Genomic DNA, 22,597 nt, shown 5'->3' on the forward strand with positions numbered 1-22,597 from the left:
GGTAAGTATTTCAGCATGCTTAAACCCTGCGCCCTTCCCCTGGTAACGACTGACGACAGCTTTCTGGTTTCTATTGTCTCGTTCCCATCTTTCTTTATCCGAGGACGATACAACTACAATCCTGAGTCTGACTCGAACGAGTTGAGTCGTCAACTCGGATTTATGTACCCCTTGTTTTCGCGTGAAGGTGAAACTGAAACAGTGTATAAACGACCAGCTTTAATCACCCGGTCCCACTCGTACATCACAACCATTAATCTTCAATCTGCTTGGATTAATCTCTTTTGCCGAGACACAAGTTTGGGGGAAAAATATAAAATGACCAGCGCATTTATGTCATGGAAGAAGACTTCCTGAATAAAGTATGAATGGTTACATTTGGTCAGAGCGAGGGGAAGGAGGGCAAAGGTTAACTCTAGGGTGATTCTAGATTTGGAGTTTTGGTTTTTTCTTTTTTTTTTTTTTTTCTAATTTTCAGGTTTTTTAAATTTTCTACTTGTTCTTCCCCATTTGCATTTTGAGCGAGGGAGGGAGAGAGAGGAGGAAGAAGAGGCCATGGATTTGCTTCCTGCAGAGGTCCCGCAGATCGCACAGAGGCACGGTTTCAGGTCTCTGAAGCTGGTTAATATCAACTTGGAGGAAGGACTTGAAGAACGACCGGTTGGTGTGGACTACGGTAGGCTTGACAATGGCCTCTATTACTATGTACGATGCAATTCTAAGCCCCGAATGCGAGCCGCTCTCGCGCTTGCAGTAAAGGTCGGGTAAGCAATACCGTAGTTTCTACTCTGTGGGTTTGGTTTTGTCGTTGGTTTACTTCTCTGGTTTATTTTTCCTTTTCATTATTTTTGGAATTTTGGCAATTGGTGATCCGGGTATAGCCAACGGGCCCTTCAAATGGGGAATGCAGGTTTCTCCTTTTTGGTATTCTTTTTAATTTAATTGCTGTATTTGATGGGTAACGGTAAGTCGTGCAGAAACTTGATAATCGTCAATGTCTTATGGCTCTACTTAATTTAATAAACGATTTCTGCTTCCGTCCCATCTCTATTAATTGAATTTTAAACAATTTATGCAAAAAATTGGATTCCGCTGGTTTTGAGTCTTATTATTTACTTTTATGTCGGGATTGTTACAATTAGTTGGTTTTCTATGATGGAATGCATTTCTTAGGCAATAAGAAGTTGAGTCTCCTGTAATCTTACTCCTACAATGATTTTATTTCCATTATGTCGTAAATATTATGCTTTCCTGAAATATGAGGTGAGCCAGTTCATTCGATTCATGGCAGCTCAGTTTTGGAAGAGGAGGATGAGCGTGGAGTTGCTCACATAGTCGAGCATCTTGCTTTCAGTGCCACTAAGAAATACTCCAATCATGATATTGTTAAGTTTCTAGAAAGCATTGGCGCAGAGTTTGGTGCTTGTCAAAATGCCTCAACATCAGCTGATGAAACGATATATGAGTTGCTTGTTCCTGTTGATAAGCCTGGCCTTTTATCCCAGGCCATATCTATTTTAGCAGAATTTAGCTCTGAGGTAGCAACACTTCCTTCTAGTTGTTTCAGTGATTCATAACTTTTGTTATTACTAACATTTCATATGGTCAAGTCATATTTTTTGCTGTTAGATTCGAGTATTAGCAAATGATTTGGACAAAGAAAGAGGAGCTGTTTTGGAAGAATACAGGATGAGCCGTAATGCCAATGGACGTATGCAGGATGCACACTGGGTTCTAATGATGGAAGGATCAAAGGTACAGTAATAACAGATCTTTTTTTTTTTTGCCCCATTCCACAATGGTTCTTTCTACAGTTTCTTGGTTGCATACAAAACTATTCTTTTATCTCCTGGAGGATGAGGATTTGGGATTAGTTGCCCTTTTGCAAATCTCTGAGTTTTAAGTCTTTTGGAAAGATAAGAATGTTCACTTTTTTTGGTTCTTTTTATGTATCCTTAGTTTCTTATTTTAAAGAATTCTGGGGGATTTTGATGGAGGAAATTGTTAAAATTTCTGAAGGCATTAGGAAAGGCTTGGTGGTATGTGTTCATATGAGAGAAGATGGAGGTGGGGTGTTTATGTAGTTTAGAAGGTGATGGTATAGCTACAAGCAGAAGGTCTTAAGTGTGTAAGCTTATTTGGATAAGGCCACTGTAGGATGTATAGGTTCTTTAGGAGGCATATGATTCTTGACTGCCCATATGGGACAATGAAGGGTCTACATCTCCTTTAGGCCCACCATGACAATGGGGATAGGGCTACTGGTGCTTTGAGTCTAATGATATGTGCTTATTGACAATCATCATCATCATCCAAGCCTTATCCCAATTTTCTGGGGTTGGGTATTTGATATTGGGAGGTTCAAAAATGGTTTTTTTCTTCTTTTTTTTCTCAAATAAGGAGCAATTTAAGGGTCTATTATCATTGTATTAAGTATTTCATGTGATGAATCCAGTAATGAGTTTTAGTTTCTCTCTTGACCCTGTATGTTTTTGATCTATTCAAAACAGAAAGTTTCTTTGCAAAGTGTCAAATGCTTGACTTTTAAGGTGAGAATTGATAGCTAGTGGTCTATATATTAGGGAAATTATTTTGATACTATTGAGGTTTTGTTTTAGTTTTTTTTTAAGATTTTCAGATTTATTAGGCTAAATTAGGTACTCTGGTGGTCAATTGTGAGTCTGGTCCAGGTGGGACCTGATGGGAATTTGGTGAAGGATTGGTGGTTTGGTGGTGTCTTGGGTTTAATGGAGGATTAAGTAAGGATTCTTGGACACAAATTGGGTGGTGCAAGGTTCCTGCAATCTATGCAACCTGTGTGATTACAATCTCTGTTGCTTCTTTCTTTAACTCTAATCATTAACAACTATCATTCTGTACTGATGTACAATAATATATAACTAATATAGAAGTATAGAGATAAGAATTTTATTTAATATATGATTATTCTTCTTTTATTGGTCCCTGATTTGCCTTATTTTCCTTGATAACTAGTTCCTAGTTTGTATCATGGGAATCTATAAATATTTACTAAATGGATGCAGTATGTTGAGCGTCTACCCATTGGATTAGAAAAGGTGATTCGGACTGTTTCTCCTGAAACTGTAAAGCGATTTTATCAGAAGTGGTACCATTTACAAAATATGGCAGTGGTTGCTGTCGGGGATTTTTCAGATACACAGGTTTTCGCCAACTGTGTTCAAATTTGCTTCTTTAATTATTAACTATCTTTCTTTTTAACATTGATTCAATTTTCTAAACAGTTCAAGTAAACTTTCTTTCCTGGCAGAGTGTTGTTGAAATGATAAGGACTCATTTTGGACAAAAAGTTTCAACGCCCAGCCCTCCACTTATACCATATTTCCCTGTTCCATCACACAATGAACCGCGGTTTTCATGCTTTGTTGAATCTGAAGCTGCTGGGGTCAGTAATTAGTAGACTTCTAATTTGTTAATGCATGTGTTTTTTGGATGAAACCACATATGCAATCATGACATTGTTCTCTTGGGTTATATCAAAAACAGTCTGCAGTGATGATCAGTTGTAAGATGCCAGTGGGTGAACTAAAGACAGTTAAAGATTATAAAGACTCACTAGCAGAAGCAATGTTTCATTGTGCCCTAAATCAGAGATTCTTTAAAATATCTCGTAGAAAGGACCCTCCATTCTTCTCATGCTATTCTGCAGCAGATGTTCTAGTTCGTCCTATGAAGGCTTACGTAATAACTTCAACATGCAAAGAGAAGGGGACTATGGAAGCCATGGAATCGATGCTCATGGAGGTATTTTTATATCTTGGCATGATATTTTTTTTTGTCTCATCTTATTTATCCTTAAGGTTGCCTTATTTTTCAGGTTGCAAGAGTTCGTCTCCATGGGTTTTCAGAGCGTGAGATATCAATCGTCCGAGCATTAATGATGTCAGAGATTGAATCTGCTTATTTGGAGCGAGACCAAAGGCCATCTACAAGTCTCCGAGATGAATATTTACAGGTACTTCCAAGTCCTTATTTTCTCTTTGATTTTCATGGCTGACATCCTTCAATCATTTCCACTATATGTTATTGTGTCACTGATAGAGCTTTGCCATATTGCTTTTATAATTTTCATACCTAATATTTTCCTATTTAATCTAGTGATTTTGAAGAAAATATTCTGAAGTCAATTTTTAGGACATCATTATCATATAGATCCATTGCTTTAGGAAACATATGCAAGGCATTGGATAGCTTTGACCTTGGTGCTCCAATGTATAGTACCTCATTATCTTGCTTTACCTTTTCAAAAATTTAAAAAAAAAGCAAGTGAAATTGCTTACAAAATCTGTGTGGAGCATTTGGGGTGAGAAAAATACACAATTTTGAAAACAAGGTGTGCACTGAGGAGGTTCTGATGAAGAAGGCACTCAGAAAACTATTCTCTTAACTATCAATTCACAAAAGTTTTTCTTTTTTATCGGAAACGGTAACTTTCATTAAGGATATCAAATAAACTTCTTACACTGTCAACCACTCAGACAAAGAGTGTTGACCCCAAAATAACATCAAGAGTTACAGTACAGCCAAAAAAAAGTTTTCCCTGAATGTCCCCTGTTTTGCCAAGCTATCTGCCACAGAGTTTGCTGATCTCCTTACCCATTTGAATGTTACTCCAAGTTCCCTGCCAAGCAAATTATTTCCCTTATTTTCTGTCTAAACTTCCATACACCCAGCTTCTTTGTTTGCAGCCACCCTATTAACAATTTAGAGTCCCCTTCCACCACCAAGTTCTGAAATTCCCATTGCTTGGCAAATCTCAGGCCTTGTAGGATATCAGCCTGGGTGTCCATGCTCATACTTCTCCTGCAGTCTTCTGGTTTCTCTGTTTTTCAGTTTGGTTGGGCTTGGATTGGGACGGTGATAGGCCGGAAAAGCCTAGTGTCGCTCGAATCCTGTCTCCTATCACATGACTTTTTAGAAGGTCACATGACCTCCTAAGTTTTGGCCCAAATCTGTTTGCTGGCCCATCTAGATTAGGCCCATTTACTTTCGGCCTTAAACCATGGCCTTCTTTACCTGACCCCACGTGCCTGTTTCAGCCCATCTGTTTGCATCCCTTTTTCTCCAGCTGCCCCCTTCGAATCACAAAGCCCAACATCTAACTGTCTTTTTTCAGATTTGGACGCTACTTCCTGGGCAAATGATCTGAGCTTATCCATTGGGGTTTGAAATCTTGAACCTGATTTGTTGATAAATAAAGGATTTTGTTCCTTTATCTTCGTCTTCTCCATAGCCACAGTTTCCTTAATTGTTGAACTTCTTTTTTGATTCTGTCGCTGCCTTTGATTGCACTGAATAGGTAAACTTACCACATCAGCATCGTCTTCCTCAGGATGCCCTTCCTTCCACCACTGATCTTCAATGGAAGTAGTAATCCAGGCTTTGTATTCCACCTCATCTGTGTATACTTCCAACAGACGAGGGATTAACTCTGGTTTTGCTCCTCCCAGCTGGACTGTGGCTGCTCTCAAGTCATCAACAACGAAGGCCAGCATTTCTCCTCCACAGAGTTTTGCAACTCTTGTAAACACTTCCAGGGTCCACCTCTCTACTATCACCATGCCTAGGATTCTCAGTTCAATATACTTTATTGGCTCGACAACCTTTTCATTTGAACAGGGAGACCACCTCTCTACTATCACCATGCCTAGGATTCTCAGTTCAATATTACTTTATTGGCTCAACAATCTTTTCATTTGAACAGGGAGACCACCTCTCTACTATCACCATGCCTTGCTTAGTTATAGCCAAAAAGGGTACATCCACCTGCACTTCTTCAGGTAATAATAACACTGCTTTCTTTCCATCAAAAGGTTGTATTATCACCTTGCCTGAGACCTTTAGTATCTGTTTCATTTCTTCTCCTAGGCCAGTCCAGTCTCCTACAATTCCTTTTGCTGAAATAACCACCCTGCATTCCCAATATTCTTTGGAGGTATTTACCCACATTTTAAGCTTTCCCAAATGTGTAGCTAAACATAAATCTTCTACTTCCTCGACAACATTAAATCTTCGCTCAGAGTCTCCTTTTCCTTCAAAGTTTTTTGTTTCTCTTCTTTATTTGATATTTTATCCTTCCCTTTTCTGCCTTTCAAAGCTGTGTTGGAGAAATCGTGAATGGCTTGAATAATCATATCCCAACCCGAGGCCTTTCTACCTTCCGGGAAACAGGTATATTGTTTCAAACCTTCACCAAAGTGCTCGTATATTCCAACGTACCTTTCCTTTTTGTTTTCTCTCCTTTATGCAACATATTTTCTTCCTGCTTCGGTATGGTAGTTTTTTTGTTCTTTCACCTGTGCTGAGTTTTTTGCACCTTCTAGCACACCCCTGAACTTAGAAACAGCTCTTTCTGGAAGGACGAGGGAAGCTTTTCTTAGTTCAACTATCTTCAGTGCCAGGGCTCCCCTAGTCCAAACCTCTTCCAGCACAAAGGTTTTTGCTTCAACTTACAATGTTTTCCTCCACCTTCTCGCCGATGAGAAATCCTCCATCCCCACCCACACCAAATATGGGGAAGCAAGATAGTTTAGTTTGCAATTCACAAAAGGTTTAAAGGAATACTGTACTTTTTTTCCCTCTTTATGACTTGGAGAAATATACCACGTGAGGTGATGGTATCACTGATAACAATAAGAAATATGAACTTGAACTATTATCATATCATAAAGTTACATGCGCATGACATCTTCATTCAACAGTTAGATTAATTCTTCTTTTTATTTCTTTGTTGAAGATGTCAATTGTGTCTTGTTCTGATTTTATAGTTTTTATATCTTATGATTAATTATGGTGGATGTCCATGATGGTCTGCTGTTATGGTTAGTCCCCAGAACTTTGGATCTTTTCTCAGTAGGCTTGCTGGGATCAGATTCTCAGTTTTTATAGCAATAAAACAGTGACAATAAAGCTATAAACTTAACCTCTTGATTAAGGGTTTTAAACTCCTTGGAAATTTGTTTTTTTTTATAAGTTTGGATATTTGGTATTTTTTTTATATTCTTATTTTCTTTTATCCTGATGCTTAATGTGTTGGCTGTGCTAATATGTATTTTAGCATCAGCAAAGCAAAGAAATCCATCCTTTTTATGGATCCATATCTCTTTTGACTGGAAATTCATATCATTTTAAAACTTTTGTATTATGTTATTTTCTAATCTTTTTTTTTTATTTGATAGCACTTTTTCCACAACGAACCTGTCGTTGGAATAGAGTATGAGGCACAACTTCAAAAAACAATATTACCTCGTGAGTCTTACTATTTTACCTTCTTGGTTCTACTAACTGGGATTTGTTCTACTAAGAAATAATGTTGTTATGTTTAAGCTATTTGTACCATCTTTTTTTTCTCAACTTCTTTTTTTTTTTCAAATAGAAATATCAGCAGAGGAGGTGTCTAGGTACTCTGAGAACTTCCGTACATCATGCAGTTGTGTGATCAAAACAGTTGAACCTCGAGCTACTGCAACAGTTGATAATCTAAAAGCTGCTGTGCAGAAGATCAATTTTCTTGAGGAAGAAAGGAGCATTTCTCCTTGGGATGATGAGCACATCCCAGAAGAAATTGTCAATACAAAGCCAATTCCAGGGTAACCTTTGCTCAACTATAGATCTCCATCTTATCCTAGTTAGTTGACCCCTTGAAGTAATTATTTTCTTAATTGCATACTGATAAAAAATTATTTCTTAATTGCATGGCTTAATTTGCATTTCTATATCTTGCCATTTTAATGGTTTATAACCAAACTCTATTTGTGCTTGGTGTTGTTGGCCATGTGAATAATGAACCAACTGATGGTGGCTTAGTTGGTAAGTTCTCTGGGCTGGCTGGTTGTAGCAGATACTAGGGATCAAATCCCACTGTCACCTGGGTTTGGGGGACTGGCTACCCCTTGCTGTGTGGCCCATGAAGCAAAAAAAAAAAAAAAGTACAGTGTAGCAAAAGCTGGTGCTCACAGGGATATCTTGTTTAGTGATAGTTCTCTTCCTACTTAACACTTGAGTTGTAATTTCTGTGTACATCTTCTTATGTACCCTGTATTTCATTAATAAAGTTACCAACCTTTTCAAAAAAAAAAAACCATGTCGCAATTAGGATAGGAGACCAAAGAGGTCTCGTAATGTCACTTTTTCCACCTTGGTGCAATAATTCATAAAAGAGAAAGATTGAGGATGTTGCCAATGGGATTCAAGTGGGATGGACGAAACTGAGGGCTGCATCTAAAGTATTGTATGATTGAAGAACACCATGGAGGCTAAAGTAAATTTTTACAAAATTGCTAGTAACTTGAAAATATTGTATAGAGCATAATGTTGGGAGCCAAGAAGTGTGCCCGAGAAATAATTGTGGCAGAGATGTGAGTGTTGAGATGGATGAGTGATAAAAGCAGAAAAGATAGGATTACAAATAGGCGTATTCGAGGGAATCTAGTACCCTCCCGTGTTGGTGATAAAATGGGGGAAAGTAAACTAAGATGGTTTGGACTAGACCATCTAAAACACCAATAACAAGAAGTGATTGAAGGTATCAATGGGGAAAAATAGACCATTGTGAAGTTACACCATGTCTGAATTGTGGAGAGACTAGTGGCATGGATCTTGAGGTAAAATTTTCTTATGCATTTATTTCCTCTAATTTCAATTAATACATTTAAGCCTAAGAAGAAACTGGAGATTTCATTTTGCCACTGACAAGGGGCGAAATATGCTTGACACTTTAAAAGGCAGAACATCCTTGTGTTTTTATGTTATCCTAACTGTAGGTCCATGTAAGAGTTTTATTTATCTGTTTTTCTTTCTGGAGAAGGTAATTAACTTTGCAGCAAAGATGTTGTTATCAATTTAATGGTTGCATATTGTATCTTCTGCATTTGTTAAATTGTCTCAGGGACATTATACAGCAACGTGAATATCCAGATATTGATGTAACCGAGTTACTTCTTTCAAATGGAATGAAAATATGCTACAAGTGCACAGACTTCCTTGATGATCAGGTACCGAGTACTGTTTTGGGTTGTGAATATAGATATCACCTTTGGTTTGGATTCTTTGATCTTTCTTTAGCCAGAACACCCTCTAGATTATAAGAAGTAGCTCTATGCCACATAGTCTTCTGCTCTGCCTGCAGAATTGATGATGACTTTGGGATTTTACATTACTATATATTTTTGTTAACCTTTTTTTACTGTTATTGTGTGGGTTCCAGCAAATTTACTCCTAGTCTCAATAAATGTTTACTTACATGTTGGCTATAATACCATTGAAAACTCTGATGAAACTAGTTTCATTATGATATTTCATGTGACAATTTTTTGAGATGAAAGATAACTGATTGTATTGATAAATGTGATAATGAGACTTTATACCACTGATGCTAAACGTGAGGGAAATTATCCTACACAGGATAAGTATCACAAATAGGGATTTTGTGTTTTTGTGGTGAATTTTCTTTTTACCAGTCTCCATCCATTTGCATGGTGCCTTTTTCGGAGATTTTACATGCTAAATTTTATAGTAAATGATTACATGTCAATTATCTACTATGTTCTATGATTTAATGGATATGTTGTGTTAATACTCTGGCAATGGGTAACTGGAGGTTATAGGCAACCAAATTGAGAGTTCCCTAGGCTTCTTAATTGGGCTGACTTTTGACAACCATATGATAACTAATATCTTTTAGGTTGTCTCCTGCCAGCATGAATCTTGTGTAGCACATGGGTATTTTTTCCCTACTGAGGTCTTGGATATGGATATACAATAAATTTGGAACCATAGCATCCAAAGTGCATTAGCACAGGTTTAGTAACTGGCATATAAATAGTGGAGAGTATTGAATATCAAATTGTTGAGGGGTCTAGCCTTTTCAACGCTTTTTATATAGTGGATACTTATTGACTTAAGAAAGGAGTGAACAACATATCCAAATTCCAAAATCTGTACAAAGACGTACCCCTATAAATGGAGTCATCCAGGGCCAAAGATGAAGCTCAACCAAGTATTTTTCACAAAAAGGATGGTCACTACTGTTAAACTGTTATAAAACAGAAGACAGAAAAGGTAAAAAAAAAAGTAATCGCTTCTTCTCTGTATCCCAATGTTACTATCTTCTCTTTTTTTTTCATTCTTTTTCCCTCCTTGGTGCAACAGTAAAATCTCAGGCTGGCGGGCATGAAAATGTGGGTTCAAATCTGAGAATAGCCACCTTGTGCAAGACATGTTCTTATCCAATCCACTCTTCCCAAGACCGCAAATAGCTGGGCTCAATATTGGGTTAGGGGAAGATCTGGGCTGTAAATGGTCTGTTGGCACTATCTTACTATACAAATGAAGATATTGATAGAACCAATATGTTGGATTTCTTTGATGTTTTAATTGGATTGGGAGAAGATTTGGGCTGTAAAAGGTGTGTAGACCAAGTTTAGACCAAAGATATATTGCTGGATCTGCTACTCTTAGCTTGCAGGATGCATCTCTGGAAGTCCCTGAGGGGAAGGACAAATATGGTAGTGTTGGTAGGCATTTGAAGGGTCAGAAGAAATAGCTGGTTCATATCACAAAGGTGTTTTCTCGCTTAAGTTGGCCTCTGTGGGGCTGGGCCATTCCTAGGCTCTTTAACCTTTCTATAAACAAAGAAGATTCTGATGCCACCTGTTTGTCCTCAATGTCCTTGGCTCTAATTGGAACCTTGTCTTTCATAGACCCTTAAGAGAAGCAGAATTAGAGGATATTGCTGACTTCCTCCAATCTCTTAGGGAGCTATATCTTTCCCCTTCTAAAGACTATCGAATTTGGACCCTTCACCTCGCCGGCAGCATATGAGCTCAATCATCTTTTTCAAGGCATTGACGGCATATGAGCTCAATCACCCTTTTCCTTTAAAGAAGGTCTGGCCTTCTCACATCCCTTCCAGAGTTAGCTTCTTTGTGGGGAACACCACCCATAGGAAAATAAACACTTGTGATCTAGTGCAAAAGAAGAATCAAGGTAGATTATATCTCTCACCTTATGCTTGCTCCTTCTGCCTTAGAGATGGGGAAACAGCTGAGCACATTCTACTTCACTGCACAGAAACAAGAAAAATCTGGTATCGTTTCCTCAACCTTGCCGTTTATAGTTGGACAATGCCCCAAAGGATCATTGAGCTTATTTGGCAATGGCAGGCAAGAGGCTTAGATGAGAGGGGAAAGCCCCTTTGGGCCACTATGCTGTCTTGTGGGGTGTCTGGGAGGAAAGGAATAATGGCATTTTTGAGAACAGGGCTAAATCTATTGAAGACCTGATTGCTCACATTGTTGACTTAATGTAACTTTTGGGTGGTGAACAATCAAATTTTTTATGGGTTCTGTTTGAATGGCTTACAAAGAAATGTGGTGAAGCTCTTGTTTTCTTCCTCTGAAGTTCTATCTATCCCTCAGGTGTTCAGCTCTAATCAGGTGTATACTGTTAAATTAAACTTTGATGGGAGTTCCATGGGGATTTTGGCGCTGCTATATTGGAGGAGTGATAAGAGATAGGACAGGAAATATTTGTTGCTTTTTTGGTGGCCCAATAGACAATGCGAACTCTTCAAAGGTGGAGGTTTTAGATGCTTTAATAGGGATTTGTGAGTCGGAAATGAGTGCTGTTGTGTTTATTTGTTCTTTCATTGTGCTTTCTAATTCGCTGTCTGGGTTTAACTGGGAGTTGGGATTCAGGAGAGGACTTCGTAAGTCAGAAATGAGTGCTGTTGTGTCTATTCTCCAAAGGTTGGTTGGGGGTTTTTTTGGGTCCCATTGAGAAAGGGATAGTCGAATTTGGACTCTTTCTTCTTGTAGCTCATTCTCTTGTGCCTCTTTCTTTTTAGCCTTAGTTCAACCAGGGGATAGTCTGGGGATGCCTTCTCATATTAGGGAGGTTTGGATCAAGCCTATCCCTTGTGTGGGTGCTTTTTGTTGGGAAGCCTATTTGGAGAGAATTAACACTTCTGATTTGCTTCAAAGAAAAAGACCAAATTGGTGCTTATCCCCTAACTGGTGTTCTCTTTGTAAGGTTGATATTGAGTCTTGCTACCACTCATTAATCCCTTGCCCTTTTATTTCATCAAAGAAAAAGACCAATGTGTGAAGCTTGTTTGCCTCTGCCTTTGTTAGTTGGCCAAAGAAGAGGGGAAGATATTTATGGAGATGTACAAGGGTGGCTGTGTGTTGGACAGCATGGGAAGAAAGGAATAATAGGATCTTTCTTGATAAGGAGAGAAGTAGAGATGCTTTAATTGAAATCATTACAATTTGGGTGATCCACTGAGTGAAGTCTCTTGATCGTTTTGAAGGAATCCATGCAGATGATTTGGTGAGGAATCGGAAATCTGTTGCTGACTCAGCTCCTAGTAAGGTTGTGGTAAGACCAACTTTATTAAGCTGAATTTTGATGGGAGTAGTGAAGGAAATCTGGGTCCTCAGGCATAGGGGGTGTCTTTAGAAATGAGGAAGGAAGAATCATTGCTGTCTACTTGAGATAGGTTGGTATTGGAGATTCTTTGAGGGCTGAAATAATGGTTGTGCTGGAAGGTCTTCAAAGCGCTAGAGAGAATTAAGTAATTGAGGGGGACCCAAAGTTAGTTATCGAGTGGTTGAAGAAGGAAGGGGAGGCTGGATGGTGGTGCTATATTAACGAGAAAAGGAGTATTTGGCTGTCTTGGGAATGGAAATCAATGTGCAATGGGTGAAAAAGAATGCTAATTCATTTGGTGATACATTAGCAAAGTAGGGGGTGGAAAGGGATCATTTATTTTGGGCTGTATTGTAATTTTGTTATTTGTTTTTGGGTTAGTTAAGAGAGTTTATCTCTCCCCTTATCTCCTTTGACAACCACCTCAAGTGGATTTTTCTTCATCTCAAAAATTTTGCCATTCCTTTCTAACCAGATTGCCCAAATTATAGCTAAGGGAGCCACTGACGGACTGTTCTGCCCTTATTCATGCCTGGAATATGCCATGTTCTAAGAATAGCATCAGTTGATTGAAGGAAGAATCCACAATTCTGAATTTGCTTTGGCAAAGTAGGGGATGGGAAGGGATCAAATGTTTTGGGCTGTTCTGTAACTTTTTCTTTTTTGTTATCTTCCTGGAGAGAGTGAAGCCTGTTTATCTCTCTTTGGAGCGCTGTAACTAAATTCTTTTAATCTAATGAATTCCAGTTATTGATCAAAAAAAAAAATTCACAATTCTGAATTGCTCTCTAATAATGGTACCAGATCTTGCTAGAGAAGCATCCTTTTTTCTCTTAAAAATTCATATGTTTATATTGTTAAATCTACTACCTACATTAAAATGCATTGTATGTCATTAATCTACTACTGTCTATATGAGGGTCTTTTGGATAACTTTGTTAGACTGTTTTATTCTTTTTTTTTTTCCTTCCATATGGTAGTAATTCCTTCTTATGTCTGTTTTCTCTCACATTCTCATGTTCACTAATCATGACAATTGGCTTGCTGTCATCTTCTTTTCCTTGCTCAGAAACCCCGCTTAACCTGCACTGTCGTCGCACATAATACCATCCAATATTCTTCTTTTTATATATTTGAGTGTGTCTTTGCTCTAAGCTGCCTAATGGCCTATCGAGGAATCTTAGCATCTATTCTGTAACTCATGAGCTTCTATTCTGGAACTCATACTGAAGCTTTCTTATTCCTTTCATTATTGAATTTGTCTCTTCAGTTGTCTCATTCATCTTCTGGAAACCTTTCTATTCTTTCAGTATATTTCCTCATCTCCTCCTATTATTCACTCCTCTATATATGGTTGTATCCCTCTCAGAAACCACCGTGTTTGTTCCATGTGATCCTGTCCAGTTTCCTCAAGGTCTTAGTAAGGGGCTGTTTGTTAATGGCTGAAGTGATCGAACTGAATAACTTCTTGCTTTGTCTTTTAATGGATAAAATAATTTAATTATAACATATTCAAGGGTATAGTAATCAACCCAATTCAGTATCAGTTATTAAGGAACTTAGAACTTATTCGCTAAAAGACAAAGCAATAAACCATTCAATTTAGCCACTTCAGCTGTTGTCAAATGGACCCAAAATCATGGATGGTTAAAGGATTTACTAAGAGAGGGAGGATTCTATGGAATCTCACCACATTTTCCTTATCTGTCCATGTAAATGGAGCAACATCTTTAGAAATTTTAGCACAAGAGCTAGTTGGTGGAAAAACATATTGGAAAGATTGGAAGTCTGGTATTTTTCCTGGTCATCCATTTTGGTTGATTTTGAAGGTCCATCTTCCTATCATTTTTGCGATAGTGTCTTAAGCCTCATTTTCCAACCCTAGATGTTACATGGGCCATTTATATTGTACACAAGATATGTTTCACATAACATGTAAGCCTTGTACATGGACTTATTTTTTTATGTGTAACTATAATAGTACTCTTACCTATCAAAAAAGGCAGTGTTGTCTATAAGATGGATGCTGAAAGAAGGTTCAAGGGTTAAAGCATCGAAGACAAATCCCATATTAAAATAGCACTGACATTTTCTTGCAATCAAATTCTATTTTTGTTAACCAATAAAAAATCTACTATCATGGAACTGCTTCATGATTTACAATTAATACTCAGAAGTATCCAATACTCAAAGTCCTTAGCATCCTTGCATGCTCTGATAATAAATGAATAAAATCCATATATGTGTCGCATGTGCCACAGAACTGCTTTGTGGAACTGCTATCATGGAACCAATAACAAATCTACTATCATGGAACTGCTTCATGATTTACAATTAACACTCAGACATATCCAATACTCAAAGCCCTTAGCATCCTTTCATGTTCTGTTAATAAATGGATGAAATCCATGCATGTGCCACATGTGCAGAATCAGGGTTCTTCAATTTTGTAGAGAGATTTTGGTTTCAGATGGAATTTGCTTTCCTAATTCATATTTTGTTTTCAATAGGTTCTCTTCACGGGGTTCACATATGGAGGCCTGTCTGAGCTCTCGGAAAGTCAGTATTTCTCATGCTCAATGGGCTCAACCATTGCTGGAGAGATTGGTGTTTTTGGATATAAACCATCTGTGCTCATGGATATGCTTGCTGGTAAGAGAGCTGAAGTTGGAACCAAGATTGGAGCATACATGAGAACCTTTTCCGGTGACTGCTCACCTTCTGACCTAGAAACTGCCTTGCAGGTTGGTTTTTATGCATGAACTATTTGTGCTCCCTATCTAAACACAATTGACATGCATCTAGATGAACATCATTGCCATTCTTCTAAGGGATTGCATTCTGTATTAGTTCATACAAAAAGCTGTATTTACCCTTCTCTCTTATAGAAGCATGTGCATATGTTTTACTTTATTGGGGTCTATTTTTGTAAAAATGTAGATCAGTAAACCTCTCATCTTGTTATCTGTTGCTCTGTTATAGTTTCAAACCAGTTTTTAGCTTGGACTTGCTGGCATGGGGACTGGTCAGTTCAATCTGTCAAGTTTTTTTTTCTTTTAGAGCTGTCTGTCAATTGGACGGGCCTGGTTTGGAACAGCATGTACCAGTCCCGTTCTGATTAATAATTGGGACAATATCTTATACCCAGAATGGAACCAATTATTAATCAGGACAATCGAGTATGACCCAATAAGACCCAATTATGCTTTGCATCTAGACATGACATGACCAAATAATTATCTTATGTACTTTTTTATTAAACTTACCCTTTTAGACATGATATGACCAAATAATAGGATACTTATCAAGAAAAAAAGGAGATCTTTTTATATTATTAACAATATAATTGGTTCAGGTCTGAATTAGTTTGGACTTTGTTACAGCAAGAACCGGTCCCAACCCAATTGTTAATTAGGAGAAAATCATAGAACCAGAACCAATATGCTTGGTTCAGTTCTGTTGAGCAGACCTGACCCTTTGGTAGTCCTATTGTGTTTAAATCCGGCATGTTAAATTTGGAAAAGAACTCAAAAGTTTAAATACCACAGTGGCAGAAGTTGTTTGTAAATCACCAACACAAAGAGGATTAGCTCATTCTTGTAAGGAATGTGCTTTTGGAGTGCAAAACACTGTACTAGTATTGTTGGTTGATGTTTTCTTTTATCCTTTTTTTAGGTGGGTGGGAATGGAGGTGGGGGTGGGGGTGGGGAGACTACATATTTTGTTTGTGTTAACTTTTCAAAAGAAAAAAAAAAAAGTCATTTATGCCTTTGATTTGAAAATACTGTTCCCACATCCAAGTCATCAACCCTGATAGCCCTGGATACATTGTATTACTACCCAAAAATATTCACTCCTGAACACAGCAGACTGACTGATGTTAGAATACATACAATCAGGTTGAGAGTATTAAAGCATTGAACTGCTCTATGGATTTTCCATTTTGGATGGTTAAAAAGATGAGAGTGGTTTAAAAAGTAAATCTTTCTAGCTTATGGTTGTACTTTTCCTATTAATGAATTGATACTTTACTTCTTCTAAAAAAAGTCTTTCTAGCTTATTTTAAGATTGGAACATTGTTTAGTTCCCGAAAGGATTTCACTGAAAACATTCCCCATTTGTCCCATCTCCAGATCTGTTGATCCACTATTCCTGTGGCTAGATGATAGCACTGAAACTTAGCCAAAAGCACCATGTCTTCTGCACTTTCAGACCTCTGACTCTTTCGTTACTGATCCCAAATTTTACTTAGAGAAGATGCCTCCATTTACTATTTTCCTCCAATGTTGTATCTCCAGCACCAATTACCCAAAAGCACCTTATTTATCAAACTCACCCAAATCAAATTGCACATTTTCTTTACAGCTAGGTATGAACTTTGAAGTATTTGGTGTTATCTAAGACTGCATATTTTTTCCTTTTTATTATTTAAGGATGTGTGTTTATTGTCTTGGACAATAGTGGTGACCACTTGTTTTGGCCTCCCTAGGCGAAAGTTGATGCCCAGGTAACAACTGGTCAAGCAAGACAGAATTTCTTGAGAAAATAAGAGAAGAATGATAATAGGAGCTAAGAGAATACAAGGACATTGTATCCCTCTTTGGGAGACCTTGTTCTCTTACCATCTCTTACCAACATTGTTGTTGCTGCCCTTTCATCCCCTCTCCTCTATTGCATGTGCTCAAACAGAGGAGTTTATATTAAAAAAAAATTGATATAAAGAAATGTATATCAAGTAATTGACTAAAATTTCATCATTTCCTTGGAGAATTTGATTGGTTGTGAATACAAAAATCATTATATTTGTAACTATAACTTATTTTCATATGCTTGTTTTGTCAGAAAATTATGGCTATCGTCCATTTGTTGTTTTCAAATGGATCCTAGTTGAAAATTTCCAACATTTATTCTTGTTGCATGATATGATGCAGTGTATTGATCATACATGTTTTTACTTTGATATTCAAGTTGAATGGTTGATGGATTGTATATACTCTTTTGAAATGTCTTAATCTCTCATCATATTTGTTCCTGTAGCTAGTATATCAACTTTTCACTACTAATGTAGTACCTGGAGAAGAAGAAGTCAAAATAGTGATGCAAATGGCCGAAGAAGCAATTCGTGCTCAAGAGAGGGATCCATACACAGCATTTGCAAACCGTGTTCGGGAAGTTAACTATGGAAATTCATATTTCTTCAGGGTAACTTTGATCCCACAGCTATAATTAGTTTTATTTATATTATTCTTACTTGTATATATCTTATTTGTGAATGGTATTTCTCCTCATGCAGCCAATTAGAATTAGTGACTTACAAAAAGTTGACCCCATAAGAGCTTGTGAATATTTCAATAATTGCTTCAAGGATCCGTCAACATTTACTGTTGTAATTGTTGGGAATCTTAATCCTGATGTGGCACGCCCTTTAATTTTGCAGTACTTGGTAATGTCTACCGCTCTACCTCCTTTCTAGGACTTGCTTATTCTTAGAATATTAAAAAATCTATGTTAATTGGGTGCTTCCTTATGTAGGGTGGAATACCCAAACCTCCTCAACCAGTCTTGCATTTCAACCGTGATGATTTGAAAGGCCTGCCTTTTACTTTCCCTGGAACCATAATCAGGTAAATGTGCATATAGCCTCATAAAATATCATAGCCTAACCTTGACTGTGTATGGTTTTATGTTTAGGGGGCAGGGATGGATGAAAAGTGAGTTATCTAATGGAATTCATTGTTGTGACTGTAGAGAGGTAGTTCGTAGCCCCATGGTAGAAGCACAGTGCTCTGTACAGCTCTCCTTTCCTGTGGAACTGAAGAATGAAAATATGGTCTGTAACTCCATATGTTGGTTCTAAGCTGCTACGGGAGTCTTTAAGAAACCCATAAAAATAAATTTTTATGAGTATTTATTGATTCTATTATAGTGATGTATTTCTGTGTTTTGTGCACAACAAATACTAGATGGAAGAAATTCACTTTGTTGGGTTTCTGAGCAAGCTTCTTGAAACGAAGATTATGCAGGTTTTGCGTTTCAAGCATGGCCAGGTTTTCTTTATCCTTTAAAAAAAAAAATTCATGTTATATGGCATGGTGTTCTTTAGCCTGATTCTTTTCCATATAAATTTTTGGCTCAGATATACTCAGCGGGTGTTACTGTATTCCTTGGTGGTAATAAACCTTCAAAGACTGAGGATGTTCGTGGGGACATAAGCATAAATTTTTCGTGTGATCCAGATATATCACGGATGCTGGTAGGTTGTTTGAAGTTCCCAGAAACATATGCTAATACTGCTTGAAAAACTGGTTCATTTGCTGCCTTCAATATGGAGACATTTTTCCCTGCATTTTTAATAAGAACTTGTGTTTCTCATGCAAAATTATGTGCAGGTTGATCTTGCATTGGATGAAATATTTCGTCTTCAGGAGGAAGGACCTTCAGAACAAGATGTTTTGACCATTCTTGAAATTGAGCAGCGAGCACATGAAAATGGGCTGCAGGTTACTTTTGTACTAAGTCGTGTTTAATAGTGCAAGTGTTCATGATTCATTCAGAGAATATCTTTGGACTAAATGGAAAGTCATGATAAATTTGTTCCCTTCCAGGAAAACTACTATTGGTTGGATCGGATTCTACGTTGCTACCAGTCAAGGGCATATTCTGGTGATGTCAGCGCTTCTTTTGAGGTTGGTTTGCAGATGGCATTTTTTAGTGCTTGTAGATGGTATTATGCCGTAATTTTCCTTTGTTGTTTGCTATCATCTAATTCGGTTGATTTCCTTTGATATACATTATATTTCTAATGATATTGATCCCAGGAAAAAAAAGTCTGTTGCTGATATACATTATATTTCAAATCGGTGATTTTGATTTTTAATGTCAACATAGAAGTGCTGCTCCCTTGTATTTTATAAAATGATGTTTCTGATTATCTTGGCATTCCTTTCTCCCTGAACTGTTAGAAATATTGAAATCTGAAGTTTATCCTTAATCCTTCCTCTAAAAAAACTAAATAAAAATAAAAAGTATAAGAATATGATATTTGTAATGAACTGATAATATGCTGTTCCTGAGTCTGCAACAAATGAATTTAGACACTTGGGCTGTATGCTAGGAATTTCTTATCACATTGTATTCTTTTCTAGGATAGTTGAATATAGGCAAAATTCCCGATTAGTACCCTGTACTTGGGCCTAGTGCCACTTTGGTCCCCGAACTTTAAAATGCGACAATTCAGTACCCGAACTTTCAAAACATGGCAATCCAGTACCCGCCGTTAATCAGATGTTAACCTACCATTAAATGGCATTTTAAAAAGAGATAAATGCCCTTCAAGTTTCATTTAATTTTCTTTATCAACCATCTAAACGTTGACAAAAAATTAAGTCCCAAATCCTTGCCTGTTCCATTCAAGAAAGTTGGGGTCACGTTTGTGTGGGCATTCAGGTGATCCCAACTTTCTTGAATAGAAGAGGCAAGGATTTGGGACTGTTAATTTTTTGTCAATGTTTGGATGGTTGATAAAGAAAATTAGATGACACTGAAAGGGCATTTGTGTCTTTTTCAAATGCCACTTAACAGCTGGTTAACATCTAGTTAACGGCAGGTACTGGATTGTCACGTTTTGAAAGTTTGGGTACTGAATTGTCACATTTTAAAGTTCGGGGACCAAAGTGGCACTAGGCCCAAAGTATAGGGTACTAATTGGGAACTTTCCCTTGAATATATTATACCATACAGATGTTGCTGACTGATTTACTTTCTCTGGTATGGATATCAATAATGATGTGCATGTCCAGTAGGACTTTTCTTTTCATGTTGTGTTGTCTCACTTCCCTCTGCTGCTGGTGTTGATCCTTTTTGCTGGGGATAGTAAGATTTCTTTAACAATATCACAGTTATTCCTTCTGGGTGTCCATGCTGCATGGATGTTTGTAATACATGATGAGCTGCATGATTCCATACTTGGTCACGTACTCTTAATGCTTTTCTATTGCAGGTCCAAGATCAGGGCCGCACTAAAGTTAGGAAATCTTTGGAACCATTGACTGCACAGTTGGCATTACAGAGAATACTCCCATATCCATGCAGAAAACAGTACAGTGTAGTCATTCTTATGCCTCAGATATCTTGCTTGAAGTTACTCAAATCATACTTCCAATCTACACAAAAAAGATATTCTAAAGATGCAAAGGTGATCTGTCCCTTGTATACTGACATTGTGCTGTATCAATTATTTGTCTGTCGTTTCTTTAACACAGCAAGGACCCCTATCTATCTATTGAGTAAAAAGAGTGGTCCTTTCTGTTTAAACCAAGAAATTTTTATGGAAGATCTGAAGCTGGGTTCCAAGGGATTACTTGGAAAATTCAAGGCCAATTTATAATACCATTGGAATTTGAGTCCCAATCTGGCTTACATTCTGGGAACCTAATTATTTTACTTTATCTGAGATATGAGATATTTTCTGGCATCCCCCCGATAAGAGGGCATCTTAGAGGCAATTTTATCCAATAAGATGTTTTTCTTTGAGTCTGAAGTAGATCTTCATTTCTTGAGCATGAAACTTACTTCCATCTCCATGTTGACAGATTTTATCCGGAATTGCAGCTGTGGTAATTTTGACCTTCAGTTTGTGGCGATATTCTAGGAGTTCCTTGAAATCTTAGGAGAGACTGTTGTAGCAGAGGCCATGTACTACGTGACATAGAAAATCACCAACAAAAAAGAGGTTATCCCTAATTGTGAAGAAAAATAGGCGCATACAGACCCCCAGGGATCCAAGTTCTTCAATGATTTCTTGGTGGGTTCAGAGATTATTATTAGCTCACTGGAGAACTAGAAATGTTATCTACAATCAAATATGTGCTTGTTCAAGGCTTGGTATCCGAATGTATAATCATCGATCCCATGCTTTCTTTAGAAAAGAACATATGATCATTGTTCTTGTGTCATTTTTGTATCACATTTTCTTTTTCAATTTATAAGTAGTGCATCTTTTTTCTCTTGGTGAACAAATAGGACACTTTTATGTCTTGTTGAAAACAGCTAGACGTTCAAAATATCAATATGGCAAATAGTATTGGAAAGGTAAATCCAAGAGAAATCTGGATATGCTTTGAAATTACACGAGTACAATAGGAAAATTATGATACGCATGAATGCAACAGGGAAACTAAATCTAAAGCTCAAAATGATTATAAATAAGGTGTAAATAAATAGAAAATACATATTTCAATAGTCTGTGTGTACTATGAACCACCATTGTACATTTAAGAAATTTTGGGATTGGGAAATGGCGGAGTTTATAGGTCATCAGATGAAAAAAAAAAAAGCAAATTAGATTAGTATTTAATAAACTGTTTTGTTTGAACTGGTTCATGACCTAATAAACCATAACAAGTAGCATAATGGTTAATATTTCAGCTTGTCATTCGAGAAACTTGGGTTCATTGGTAATACTACTGTATGTTTTGTGATTTTTTGGAATAGATTTGAAATTTAAAAAGGCTTAAGTATTCAATTTGAAATTTAACTTCAGAAATTTATACCCAAATTAGTTTCTCTTTTCTGCCAGATGAATAGGCTAGACAAATGGGTAGACCTCCCCCAAATTCCCAAACTCTTCCAACCCTGGTGAAAGCACAGCAGGATTCAAACCCAGGTTTCTGCTATAGCCAGCCAAAGAATTTACAAGCACGGCAGGATTCAAACCCAGGTTTCTACTTGTACTTTGTAGTGAAGTCAATACCAGAATATTTTGAGTCCGCATTCTGTGCACCCATGGGTGTACTGGATGAGTGCACCCTCGAATGAGAGGCGAACATGTCATCTCATCCGTCTTAACTGTGAATTAATGGAAACTTTTTCTGTTATAACTTCCCAGTCATTAGGCTGGTTGAATTGGCCATTTTTTACTCTCCTCCACTGAACCCAAGCATCCATTGGTGACTTACTGCACCTGGTGTTGTGAACGCATAAGCCACCGACAGCGAAAAAAAAAAAAAAAATCCACCGTGCCCCCACTCTCCCTCCCCTCCATTATCCCGTCCGATAGGAGACATTGCCCTAGAGATTCGGTCCCAACGATCTACTGGAATTTGCAGCACTTGAGGTGGCAAACAAATCC

General features: G+C 37.5%; 1 protein-coding gene across 4 annotated transcripts; it reads left to right on the forward strand.

Annotated features, from left to right (window-relative positions):
• The first annotated feature begins 340 nt into the window (after positions 1 to 340).
• On the forward strand, positions 341 to 21,486 carry LOC148842418 (Insulinase (Peptidase family M16) protein). 4 transcript variants are annotated; one of them, XM_088957701.1, is made up of 21 exons: positions 341 to 764; positions 1,297 to 1,538; positions 1,630 to 1,755; positions 3,045 to 3,182; positions 3,290 to 3,424; positions 3,526 to 3,783; positions 3,857 to 3,994; positions 7,218 to 7,287; positions 7,415 to 7,628; positions 8,927 to 9,032; positions 14,979 to 15,212; positions 17,506 to 17,670; positions 17,762 to 17,911; positions 18,001 to 18,092; positions 18,217 to 18,298; positions 18,432 to 18,515; positions 18,605 to 18,721; positions 18,858 to 18,968; positions 19,074 to 19,154; positions 20,468 to 20,662; positions 21,060 to 21,486. In XM_088957701.1, exons 3-21 carry the CDS (start codon positions 1,690 to 1,692, stop codon positions 21,135 to 21,137), a joined length of 2,514 nt encoding a protein of 837 aa, XP_088813827.1. In that variant the 5' UTR covers positions 341 to 764; positions 1,297 to 1,538; positions 1,630 to 1,689; the 3' UTR covers positions 21,138 to 21,486. The 4 variants fall into 4 exon arrangements, with proteins under 4 accessions (XP_088813827.1, XP_088813826.1, XP_088813825.1 ...); XM_088957700.1 differs by having other exon boundaries at positions 374 to 764; positions 1,292 to 1,538; positions 1,611 to 1,755; XM_088957699.1 differs by having other exon boundaries at positions 374 to 764; positions 1,292 to 1,538.
• The last annotated feature ends 1,111 nt before the right edge of the window (positions 21,487 to 22,597 follow it).

This window comes from Nelumbo lutea, chromosome 8 (assembly GCF_056320005.1).
Source record: "Nelumbo lutea isolate HS-2025 chromosome 8, American lotus-T2T, whole genome shotgun sequence".
NCBI classification, from domain to species: Eukaryota; Viridiplantae; Streptophyta; class Magnoliopsida; order Proteales; family Nelumbonaceae; genus Nelumbo; species Nelumbo lutea.

What these genes read in the sequence shown, in the direction of transcription:
- LOC148842418 (XM_088957699.1), top strand. Translation starts at nt 556, where the DNA reads ATGGATTTGCTTCCTGCAGAGGTCCCGCAGATCGCACAGAGGCACGGT. An exon ending in GGGATTTTTCAGATACACAG is followed by an intron (nt 3,183 to 3,289) that starts GTTTTCGCCAAC and finishes CTTTCCTGGCAG; the next exon opens with AGTGTTGTTGAAATGATAAG. An exon ending in CAGATATATCACGGATGCTG is followed by an intron (nt 18,722 to 18,857) that starts GTAGGTTGTTTG and finishes AATTATGTGCAG; the next exon opens with GTTGATCTTGCATTGGATGA.